Below are 12,829 nucleotides of genomic sequence, written 5' to 3' on the forward strand. Positions count from 1 at the left end.
ATGTCAGTTTAGGGAACAAAAGAGCAGAGGATACGCTACACCGACAGGCCGAAGCCAGAGCAAGACGAGTTCACCGTTTTCACCTTTGCCGGCTACGATCGCCTCCGACAACCGATTTGGCTTCAAGGAGTGAGGGAAATCACGAGTCGACGTTGTTTATGGTGTTGTACTGTATCTTTTTGTGAGATTTGTATATTCTTCAAGGGTGTCGGCATCACGTAGAGCTACTGCTATCATGACTGATGACTCGTAATCCCATGCTTTTGGTTCTTTTAATCGTCCTTTCGATGATGAAACAACGGTTTCACGATCTATTTTACCAAGGTTGCATCACCGACCACACTGTCTTAGGTTCTCCACCCAAAACCTTTTGGGTGGACGGCTCTACGAAACCTAGTTTTATTTTGAGAAATTTCATGGATCTGTGATGTTACTTTCAATCTTACCAAGGGTGTTTGTTGTTCCTGTCCATTTCTGTTTTTTCAATCTGTCGTGCTATCTTTGTAGATAGTCAAACCAACAGAGCCGAATATCTGTACTAAAAAGATTTGCACAACATTTTGCCTAAAATAGATGTACTACAGTGTCCAAATTTAACAAAACACAACCACGAATTCTGTTTACTTTACATATAGAATGAGGCGCAGAGAATGATGGTCAGATGTCAATCCACTGGTTAGAAAGGTTATTGTAATTCAAGAAAACTGTGTGCAATCTATAAATAGATTCAAGACCAGCAATTCCTCGAACGGCACAAGTGATGGCTTGCCAAAGAAAACTGACAAAAAAAACTTGTTAATTTCTTGTGACGAAAAGTTGCCCGCATATTTCTCAAATCAGCATTCGCCACGGAATTGCAGATACACTTGCTGCCATATGGCATAGTTGTTACATGTTGGGACAGAAGCCACAGGAGCCTTGGATGATTTTTCTTTTCTTTTCTGGAATAAGACTTGATTTTTCTTTTCTTTTCTGGAAGAAGCCTTGGATGATTGGATGCGACCAAAGCAGCAAACTTCTCTTTTCCTCCAGAAACTACTTTGATATGGTAAATGCTACATTACCCGGACTCGCTTGCAGTTTGAATTGACGGTGTCTCTCACCCCTTTGTTTGTCACTGTGTAAGGCGTTGAAGCTACCGGAAGCGAAGGGGACTTATCCAGGTATGCGCATCGCTCGTTCCCATTCCAGTACAGAATCAGCCGGTTTGTGCACGAGTGGGACCAGCTGTCACCTGCATAAAAACATTGCATCATGTCCATTTCCCGGAACGAATGGTTCAGTCTCTGAAGCAGCGACAGATTTGTACACAAATTGGAAGTTTTGCTACAACTTCCCTGTCCAGTTCATGAAATATTCAGAGTTGGACACTAGATTTTTGTAGCACCTAGAGATACGCCAAACATTAAAATATATTATCATTGCTTTACTGGAAACAACTCTACTAGGAAAATTAATTTTGCAAAGATTCACCCAACCCCCTTGGAAAATGTTGCAGCTATTACCATAACCAGGAAGCCATCGACCGTTAGAGTATAGAGTACTAACCATTTTTTTAGTAACTCATCGGCACATAAACTGTCATAATAATTTTCAGAAAAGACCATAAGCTACAATCAACTTGCTGTTCTTTTTTAAGAGAAACCCAAAAGAAGCAGCAGAAGGAATCACTCCAGGCAGTGTCAATGCAAAAGTACAGAAGATTGTAAACTAATGCAGCTTTCCTTCAAAAGCATATGTGCATTTCATACAATTGTTTGTGTTCTTTTGTTTAAGAAAATAATGTCATATAAACTAATAACACTGCTAAGTCACAAAATGGAAAAGTTTAGAAATTGAAATGGTTTCCAAAACACAACTTACAACTTGGCCAGCAATTCGAGTACAATATTAACTTTTAAACCTAATAAATTACAATATTATGGGTACACTTTTAAGACACTACTGAAGATACAGTTGTTACATGGGCAATGTAAACAGAATAAACACATTTTTATCCAGATTAAAATAATTTAGTCGCAAGCAATCTAAGGTCACTTTCTTTGACCAAGAGTTAATCTGCTGTATTATCATGATCAAAGTGTGCTAAACGATTTGAACAGACCTGAATCTTGCTTGTGAGCAGTAAAATATCAATATAATATATATTTCAGAGCCATTTTTTTGTCCCAGATTTTGTGACATTTAATCAGTCTGACAACAAACCTTATTCATTCAGAATGTGTGCTCCGAACCTCAAGTACAGCAGGCAAGTGTAATGTTGATAAGAAAAACATCGTGATAGGAAAATAGCATTGTGGATTTCAGAAGCTCTTATTAGAGGAGTGAATCATAGGAACCTGATAATGATTGAAAACTAAAATTAGGGGTTATAATTGTAGGAATAGGAACTGACCTAGAGCAAGAGTTAACTGAAATGACCCTTCTGTAAATTTAGTAGTGACTTGGTTCAACAAGACAACCTGCCCAAAGAAATAAGTTGCAAGTCTGTTAGCCACATTGAGTAGGGTATCTCAAGTTGTTTTTAATGCAGAGAAGAAAATAAATAAACAAGATGAAGCGATGTAGTACCAACAGAGAAGATAAGGAAGACAGAGATTGAAAAGTAAAGCCGAATGATGCAAAGGATAGCTAGGTTGTATCAATGCAGGCCATAGCTGAAGTGTCAGTCGTAGAGCATCACCCCAAAAAGTATCTGCTGCTCCTAAATTCTAGTATTTATGTGCATAGAAAATTTCCAGCTACTGTGCTGTCTCAGTACAAGAATAAGCAACATTTAATTTACACGTATTTGAGCTGTTATATGGTTTTCTCAAATCTAGATTTTCTTTTGTTATGGGAAAACAGTAGGGGAGGCCCGACAGTAAAATTTTATTAGTATAAGAAAAGATATTTACAAGAGAGCTATACAAGGGAATATAGGCAACTGGGGAAAGAGGCCCTAGACACTTAGGGGGGAAGGGAATCCAGCCAGGAAACTATACAATCAGCCATGACAGTGATTCCATAAAAAAAAATTCCTATTGCGCTGCTTCCAAATCTGCCAAGCTGTCGTTATAAAAGCTTCTCTGAAAAAAGGCCTGCTGAAGCTGTGTCCTTGACACCAGAAATGAGGGTGTTGAGATCAGAGTGAGAGCCAAGTTGAATACCAATGGACGACCAGCAGGACCTTCTGAAGGGGCAGGGCCAGAATAGGTGATCATGATCTTCAGAAGCACTAATATTACAGAGGACACAAAACCTATCATCTCCCACAAAAATATTTCGTCTTTCCTGCATGTCCTTGGTGTTGAGTCTATCATTGAAGAACAGCCAGACAAAAACTTCAAGTTTATTGGAACATCTATATCTCCAAATCCAAGACAAAGAGAGCTGCAGTTGAAAGTGATTGAAAGCAATGGCATGGAGTTTCCTGGAAGAAAACTGATTCTTTTCCCCCCAAGGAAACGACCATCTATGCAACAGGCTAGCAATAAGAAGTCTAAAATTCAGTAATTCATCAAAGGCATGGGATGAAAGAGGAAGATGGAAGAGATCCAAAGATTCCCCGCAACTAGCGCATTCATTGGTTCACTAATAAGCTGAATTTTTAATAGAAAAAGTGAAGGTAAATGTGCTTTTACTAATATATAGATATAGACAGATTAGCGTCTAGACAAAAATGTCATTTTGCAACACGGTACAATAGCTTCAGTTTTAATACGTCTAAGTAAAAATGTTTTAAATAGCTGGCGTCAGGACAATGGTCCACTATATTAGTGATTGGCGCTATAGCTCCAAATAGCTCCGCTTTCTGACTTAGGTTATAGCTAGCGATAGCTCAGCTATTCCATATAGCTACATTTATCACAAAATAGTATGGTAATCTGGACATACAACTTTATTAGCATGCTACTCTTATTGGTTCCATACTTAAATCACGGTGTTCTGTACATGTATTTGTACTTCTAAACTATTGTGTGTTTCTAACGTATTTGATGCGACTTTTGTCTCATGTGAATTCAATATATTTTCTATTTAAAAACACTAAGAGGAATAACTACATGATAGATGCTGGGAAACCGTGATTTAAAAGCTTGCTAAGTAACAGAAAAGGCCATGGGACACGGATGGCATAATGGCGTTACAGATGTTGTAAAAGTCGAAGAAAAGTTCAGAGGAAGTCACGAACATCCGTTTACAAACCTAATCCTATGATGATAACAGTTATTGCATCAAAGTGAAGACCGCAGGTCCATATGTAGGCAACTTACCGCTACGTTATATGTCTTTGAAAGTTTCATCAACTTCAGTGATAATCCACTGAGTACTCTGGTCCTCAGAGCTAGATCATCAAAATCTTGTCGAAAGTGGAAAGTAACACTATCAATTATAATTATTCTCACCTGTCAAGCATAAAGAAAAATAATAACAATTTGGTAATGCTGAATCAATTATAGTAGAAAGGGCAGAAAAAGAACTGCTGTAAAACACAACAGCCAGAAAAACTCATCTTGAGCCCACCAAAAATGTGAAGGGCAAGAAACAAAGGACATATTGAGGTGACAAAACTCCAAACAGAGTTGTTCAAGAATAATACATCTTTATGTTCTCCGAGGAACTTCTCCAAATAGTTTATCACCGCAATCTGTTCAGTGTAGCTGCATACTCGGAAGTAATAGATGTCTGCTAGAAAACGCTCAGGCTGCAGATGTTCTCGGCCAGATGAAGCCTTGTCATGGCGGTATGGGAAGTACTCCATTATGTCACTGATACAACCTTCGGCGATTTGATAAACACGTTCAACCATGAAACTGCCCTCTGTATCTGTTACAATGAAAGGAAATGTTTTTAAAAGTTTCTCGATAAACACAGGATAACAAGTGTTTTCTGTGAACCCGCTATACCGATATAAACTGCTTTCCCGCCAAGGCCACCATATTCCACTGGAATTTGGACGTTGATTGCTAGCTGAATCCTAAAAAAGTTGGCATTTAGTAGAGAATCTTCTTCTGAACTTGCATTGAACCAAAAAGTAGGTGCAACATACCCCAATTGAGTTTTGCCAACTCCTGGAACACCACCTGAATAAACCAGTACTGCTGATCAGTTCAGTCATCCCAGATACATCAATGGACATAACCATTTTAGGAAAACAACTCAATGGACAAAAATGGAAGCAGTTATCAGATATTCATACACAACTACGATAGCCAGAGTACAGCAAAAACGCTCTAACCCAGTACAATTCATCAGAACAGTAGAAAAAGCTCGGCATCACTATCACTACAAGACAGGAGACCGAGAAACAAGTTATACAAACTGACTAAAAACTGCTCAGTTGATTATATGGTTAAGAGGCAAACGCACCAATCTCAGTAACTTCTTTACAATGAATCCCTCCACCAAGTATGCTGTTGAGGTCACCAGAACCAGTAGTGATGTGTTTCTGCGATTGCTCATCAGAGAGCAGATCCCATGCATTTTGGGCTCCTGTGATGTATTTGAATGAGTGACAAGCAGTAGTGTTACGACCCATTGTCATATCAAAGGAATATGAAACAGCAAGGAAACCAACAGGACATCAACCACTTCAAATTTTCAATTAACTGCTTCTTTTAGGTGACACAGAAGAATGCTTTTTTTCAAGAAACAGGTAGAAGGAGTCATAAGGAAGTAGTACTATCTAGAACAGAGTCTTCTCGCCCTTGAGTAAGTACCAGTGAATCATAAACCCCAGATGTTGGGCATACCTAATTGCAGAGAAGGACCTCCCCTTCACCCCTAAGGGCCTGCTTGGCTTGAGTGTATTTTTAGTTTGGGGGGGGGGGGGGGGGGGGGGGCTAATCATCCTCACCTACATGCATATGCATACTATTAAACATCACCTGTAATTATATCACCCCATAAATGGTTGATACATGCATTTCTCCTTTACGGCAGGACATACTTTGTGAATGTTGCACCTGTGTTGCTGCATTCTATTGCTCAGATATTATATACCATGTTATCAGGACCATGTGGTTCCAATGTTTCTTTGCTCTCTTCCAAATTTACAATGAAAAAGGGCAGAGGCGTAAGAGTAACAGGTGCAGTAGTTCTCACAGCTATTAAATTGTATGCCCTATTGCAGTAGGGAAAACCACATATATAGAGAAAGAAATTCGCAAATTTTCTAAAATGAATTGCTCAGCAGTTAAAACGGTTAAATAAAGGGCATTGAAGAAAGTTTGATGAAATATTTCTACCTCAAATAAATCCGTAAGAACATCTAAGAACCTTAAGAGTAGAACATGAAATACAAATTATATAGAACATATCATTGTCACACATTCGAAGTCACCTTACCCATGTCCAACAAAACAAGACGATTGAAATCAAAATGCATTTTATAAGCAATAGCCAAGAAGTGGCATCAGATAAGGAGTAATTTTACCTCTGAGAACACCGCTAGGTTCCTCCGCTCCTTTTAACTTGTTGGCGCTTTCAATGACCTTGAGAATATCAGAAGCCTCCTGGATCTCAGTGTTCATATTTGTACAACAGGGGAGGATCTAGATGGTGTGCTGGGTGTGCACTGGCACACCAAAATTTGTGGAGCTTAGTTTGGGTTTAAGTAATCACTGGATGACTAAAGCTCAGACATCAACCAATGAGGAGATACCAGGTGCTTCCATGCTAGCTACACACTGGACCACTACCAAAAAAGTCATGAAAAATCTGGTTTAATGACAAAATTAGTTCCAGATGTATATAGTATTTTACCAACTTTGTAATACTTACACTTTTTTGACACATATTCCTTTTACTTATTCAATGTAAATTATTACTTGCACAACAGTGCATACTTTTGACGATTGTGCATCACTTGTTATTCAGAAAAAATAGCAAAAATACTCTAGACCAATAATTCCATTTGTGCTACAAACATGAGGAACAACGTCCTCAATACCATGTGCTTCAGAAGGAGAATGGACAAACAAGACCGGACTATTGCCAGAAGAAAAAGAAAACATGGGGATTTACTAACAAGTTCAGATTGTACAAACATTCAGAGTTATATGAAGACTAAAAAGAATACAACAAAATGACAACTATGTATCCTATTACCTTAACAGTAAGCGACCAAAAGTTGGTCCGCAGCTCCAACCTGTAAAAGGCATGAGAGCGAATCCAGGGAAGGTATTTATAAGGGTTTAAGAGATTGTACAGATTCTAGGTTTCGAGGAGAGATTGAGCAAGAGACGAATACGAGCAACACAAGCAAAGCAACAGGATGCCAGAGGAGAAATTGCCACGGGAGGGGTCAAGGAAAGGCTCCATGGGGGAGAGGACAGTAGGTGCCACGGCAAACAGGGAGAAGAGATGCGACACGCAAGAGGCGGGGAGGGGAGCCAGAGGTAAGACAATGGGATGAGGAAATCACCTGCGCCCTGATAAGGGCAGCCGAGAGATTCGCCTACCACCAAGAGCAATCTCGTCGGCTCTCACGGGTGGTCCTTTCGCAGTTTGGCGAATTTCAAGAGAGATTACGGAGGAGGATGGGGGTACAGCTGGAACTCGTGGAGCTTGGGGGCGGCGCCGGTGCTCGAGAAGCCGGGGACAGGAAGACTGGGGAGCAACGGCAGAGCCAGGAATTGCTGATTTCCCAAGCCAAAAAAAATTAAACCAAAAAATGTCCGACATTATTGATAATAATTTTGAACATAATATTCAATGGTCCAACTACTATGGTACTCTCTCCATTCCAAAATATAGTGTGTATAACTTTTGTTGACTCTTAGGTTTTCTAAAGTTTGACCAATCTTAGAACAAAAAATGTCAAACTATAGGGTACCAAATCGAGATCATTAGGTACATTGTAAAATATATTCCATAGTATCTTGGTTTGAAACCATATGCTGATATTTTTTGCTATAAACTTAGTAAAACTTTAACAAATTTGATAGTCAACAAAAGTTATATGCCCTACATTTTGGAATGGAGTTAGTACTAGTACCTAGCAAAAGACAACAATCATATTCAATTTTTATGTTATTCTTCTTGTCCCTCTGTAAAAGTAAATTGAAACAACAAATTATGAAGAGTAATAGGGAATCATCAATCCATGACACATTCATTTTATTTGTACAATAAACTACAGAAGCTCTAATAAACTAAATAGAAGAAATAACATCAACGAACACAAGTTTGGGAGAGAGAGAGAGAAGAGAAGAGTTGGGACAATGAGACTACCAATTTAGGGGCTGCCGGAGTCGGGGGGGTTTGTTCCCGTACTGGGGGTGTGTTTGCTTCTTACCTATTCTTGCCCTACCAATTTTTGCCAACAATTGGCTAGCCAATATATTGGCTAAGGATTTGTTGGCCCATTGTTTGCCAAAAAGTTGGCAAGATTTGTGAGGAGATGTGTGTAGAGTTGACAAGATTCCTTTTGGCAACCAAAATTTTGACTATCAACCAAACAAAGACCAAATAAATATAGGTTGCCAAAAATTTTGGTGCGGCAAATTTGGTCATGAACCAAACATACCCTGGGAGTCGGGGAGGATATGGCGAGTCAGCGACCGCCCGACGCCCGGACGGCGATCCCGTGACCTAGGCGAGGCGGGGAGAAGCTACTGGAAGCTGGAAGGACGCCGGCGGTTGGTGGGCGGCGACCAGCTGCGGACTGCGATGGCTGCGGTGTATCGGGGATTAGAGAACGCGCCGAGCGCTGTGAGAGGACGAGGAGGAGCGGCGGGCGGCAGAAGAACGGCTGGGGCCGGCCGTTGGCGCCAGTAGAGGAGGCAGATGAGCGCACGGAGGCGGCGACGGAGCAGGAGCGGGCGGCGGAGCAGATGGAGCAAGGGATGGGGAGGGAAGATTTGTTTTTCTTTTTTTTTTTAGGTTTTGACTAGGTATCAGGCGACTGAGAAAATCTCGATCGATACCTGGCCTATCCATCGCCATCTCGTGCATGCAAGACAATTGAATACATGCGGAAAACAATCCATGCCTATAATTTTGCAGATACAATTTCACATGTAATTTTTAAATTTGCGCACAAGATTTCACGTGCAATTCATCTAAAATTTCAGGTGCAATTTTTAAAATTTGATAGTTATTTTTTGGGAGTGGCTGTGACTCAGTCGACTGAGAAACACAATTTCTCAGTCGACGTACGCGGTCCAATCTTTTTCAATTGCACACAAAATTTCACGTGCAATTTTAGCCGTTCGAAACTGCAATATCCAATTGTACATTTCAAAATCCAAATTTACGCACAAAATACATGTGCAATTTTAGCCGTCCGAAGGTGCGATATCCAATTATACATTTCAAAATCCAAATTCGCACACAAGCATAAAAAACACTTGTAATTACAACCTAGAGATTAATCAAAATTCAAACAAAATATTGCACTCGCACCCAAAAAACAAAAATAGCAAATATCAAACCGTCGCATACATGGGACGAGACGAAAAACTCAAAAAACACGAAAAAAACAAAGAGGTTCGAAACAACCCCCGCTCCGACAACTTAAAACACAAAAATCAAACAGTCCAACAGCCTAGGGAAAAACGATCCCAACTAGCCCGCGCCCAAAAGTATACGTACTTCCTCCGGCCGGAATTACTTGTCGTTGATTTAATACAACTCGCACTAAATCTGAGACAATTAATTCCAGCTGGAAGGAGTACATAAATTTAAAACTACACAAACCAAATCTGCCAGTAATTTTTTTTTGTTGAGAAAGCCAGTAAAAAAATTTTGACACCTAAAATTAGAGGGCTTCAAATTACACAATAGCACACAACCCATGTTCGTCAAGTGTGAACAGATAAAAAGAACAAATAAAAAGTCCAAAAGCACAAGAAAACATACTCCCAATCTAATCTATCAGCCCACAAAACTAATAAAACCAGGTCCACGAGCACCCACTTCGTTTGGCAGCCCAGCACAAACAACATGCCGGCCAGCCCAGTCCAGGAGCGACGAAGGTAAGTACTCCCTCCGATCCTAAATTCTTGTCTAAGTTTGCCCAAATATGGATGTATCTATTCTTAAAAGACGTCCAAATACATGTAATATTTCGACAACAATTTAGGAGCAGAGGGAGTACTAAGTAGGTAACGCAAGTAGCAGATCGCTAACCAATTGTGTGACTCTTCGTCCGAAATCGATGCCTCCGTGAATCGACTGAGAAATAGATTTTCTCAGGCGACTGAGCGGTAGCAAAACCGTTTTTTTATCGGACAGATGGGGAGGGAAGAAGAAGAGGGGGAGAGGGAGATGGCGAGTTGGCGACACTGCACCGAAAAAACGTTCGGTTCTGTTTGTTTAGATGTTGATAAAAAAATTGGCTAGCCAATGTCTCATAGTCAACTTTAGTTCAATTTTTTGACCAAAGTTGGCAACTCATGGCCTAGCAAAACCATCACCAACTATTTGGCTGGCCAAATTTTTGGTAGGGCAACTTTGGGCTCAAACCAAACAGCCCCTTCATTTCTCGGATGCAGGGTTCATTTTGCAGATTGTGTGCAGGCTTTGAACGAGGCCTAGTTAACCAAACGGGCCTATATCTGCATTGCTGGTGCGTCGAAGGATATACTCCCTCCGTGTGAGTCAAATGTGGCCGTTGGATTGGATGTATTTATCCCAAAAAACTGTATAGATACATGTAATATTTCGTCACTTAATATGAAACGGAGGGAGTACAAGGAACCAAATTGAAGGCTTGGGCAAGGGACTCAGTAGGCCCAACCGGTGGCCGGGTTGTGCCGCCCGCCGAGACCCCCATATTCTATTCCCTCCCCATCCTAGAACTGAAAACAATGATAAAAATCTAGAATCGGAGAAAGTATTATGTTATATGGAAAGAATTTTCTCGACCGGATCGTGGCCTCGGTTGTTTCGGGCCTAGCTTCGAGAAGGCGGCCGTTCCGTCTTCCGTGATGAGAGGCCCTTGGTGGCCAAAGCCGCATGCATGAAATAAAAAATTGTCCGTTTTTCTGGCTTATTACACCAGCTTTTTCGGGTTGAAGACGCTTACACCGGTTTGAACCAGAGAGTTGAGCATAAAATTTGAACCGAGAAGTGAATTCTAGCTGTTTACTTTCACAAGAAAATAAAATTAAAATTGTAACACAGTTTCAAGTGAACAGGGATGCAACTAAGATTTGTCTGTCTTAATTCATAAAGATGGAGGTCTGAATTTGGTGGAATTCAGCACATCAATTGTGTTCATATGCGTATTATAATGTAAAAAAGTGTCTAATAGAAAAATAGATTATCTGCAATACATCATTATGTGCATACACTACATGTCTAATAGAAACCTAGAGGGACTAGTTAGGAGGAGGACAGGAGAGTATGACGGGACGAGAGATCGGGGAAGGCAGCGATTCGGGGTCATGTATGGGTCCAGGAGGCCAGCAATAACAGATCCATGTTGATCATATTTTTATTATGAACGAGCGAAAAGCTTGGGGAAAACAGTGCACCTCGGTTTCCAGATGCATGAGGGGGGTTAGGGTGGTACAAAAATATATGTTCAAAAGAAATTTCCTTCCTTTGAGCTTGTGCTTCCCGAGGCCTCGAAGCTGCTCTGGAAGCTCAAAAGAAATGGGCTAGCGACGCGGGGACAATGACTAATATTTAAGAAGTTTTATTAAGAAATACCCCACATGCATTAAGATTACAACATCTTATTAGATAAGAAAAAAAGCTAGTGAAGTAAATTACATGATACCCTTGGTCTACAAGTGCCTCCGCCGCACGCCGAAGGGGGACACGAAGCACCAGACGTGTTGAAGGCCGAGAGAACCTGCTAATGAAGTCAATGAGGTCATCATGAACAGGTCCTCCATGTCAAAGAGTGCATGGTGCCTGCTGCTGGAGATGTTGAGAATGGTCGGTGCCATCCCATGTGATTAACGAGAGAGACTTGCCCGCGCGAATCTACTAGAGAAGAGGAGGAAAGGGGATAGGAGATGTGGCAGGGAGGAAGAAGATGGAAGATGGGCATCCTACATAAGAGAGTATGAAACATCAAATTTAGGAAGTTGTGGCACATCAATTTTAGAGCATTTAAAGCTCTTGGACAACTGTAGGACACCAAGCATAAGCGTGAAAACTGCGTTGGAGAGATTAAGTGTGGTCCATATGCTCCTGATGTTACATTTTATTAATGGAAATCTCCTGGTTGTTGGGATTGCCTTGCTCCACTTCTATGTATGATTATTTCAAGATGGATATTGCATGAGTGATAGCATTCGGGTGTAAATTTTTATACCGTCGATCACCACCTAAACTCTCGATTGTTCTCTCTACTATTCAATGTGTCTACTGCGATTTCAAACTACACTTGGACTCGAAGAAGTCATCACACCGTCAAATTAATCATCACCCTCATTGTTTGTGTAGTGCTACGTGTTCATTAATTTGGCTTACCTCTCTATGTTGTTGTTGGTATGCTCGCAATCCCCAAATGGGTTTAACATAGATTGATACATGAATTAAGCTAATGGGAAGAGGATGGCCAAAAGAAGAGAAATGGTCAGTTACTCATTAAGGTTAATTTGATTGATCAGAGACGATGGATAAAAATGCATTTATTTGCCTCAACTTTAGAGGGGCTCATTTAAGATTTAATCGAATGATTACCCAACAGGTAAAAAGAGCGTTTGTATCGAGACAGACGTAGGCAAAAGATAATTTTTTGTCACTTGAGCTTGGTGGAGGATGACCATTCTCATGATTCTTTTTTCGAATCCTTGAAACAAGAAAATTTTGACGAAGAGTTCTTTCCGTGAGCATGCATCAATCATTTTCCATGCACTTGCTCTACTAAAACAGTAGAACCACCAAA

The 12,829-nt window shown here is 40.5% G+C and overlaps 1 protein-coding gene across 6 annotated transcripts; it reads right to left on the minus strand.

Annotated features, from left to right (window-relative positions):
* Positions 1-598: 598 nt before the first annotated feature.
* LOC100846302 (DNA repair protein RAD51 homolog 3) lies at positions 599-8,888 on the minus strand. 6 transcript variants are annotated; one of them, XM_014899503.2, is made up of 11 exons: positions 8,510-8,888; positions 7,406-8,429; positions 7,090-7,129; positions 6,416-6,473; positions 5,350-5,472; positions 5,030-5,063; positions 4,887-4,957; positions 4,580-4,806; positions 4,254-4,385; positions 2,396-2,462; positions 599-1,234 (listed from the first exon to the last, which is right to left on the minus strand). In XM_014899503.2, the coding sequence occupies exons 2-11, from the start codon at positions 7,663-7,665 to the stop codon at positions 1,056-1,058; spliced, it is 1,191 nt and encodes a 396-aa protein (XP_014754989.1). In that variant the 5' UTR covers positions 7,666-8,429; positions 8,510-8,888; the 3' UTR covers positions 599-1,055. The 6 variants fall into 6 exon arrangements, with proteins under 6 accessions (XP_014754989.1, XP_010231946.1, XP_010231945.1 ...); XM_010233644.3 differs by lacking the exons at positions 7,090-7,129; positions 7,406-8,429 and having other exon boundaries at positions 6,416-6,556; positions 8,510-8,882; XM_010233643.3 differs by lacking the exons at positions 7,090-7,129; positions 7,406-8,429 and having other exon boundaries at positions 6,416-6,676; positions 8,510-8,881.
* Between the last annotated feature and the right edge of the window lie 3,941 nt (positions 8,889-12,829).

This window comes from Brachypodium distachyon, chromosome 2 (genome assembly GCF_000005505.3).
Source record: "Brachypodium distachyon strain Bd21 chromosome 2, Brachypodium_distachyon_v3.0, whole genome shotgun sequence".
Lineage (NCBI taxonomy): Eukaryota > Viridiplantae > Streptophyta > Magnoliopsida > Poales > Poaceae > Brachypodium > Brachypodium distachyon.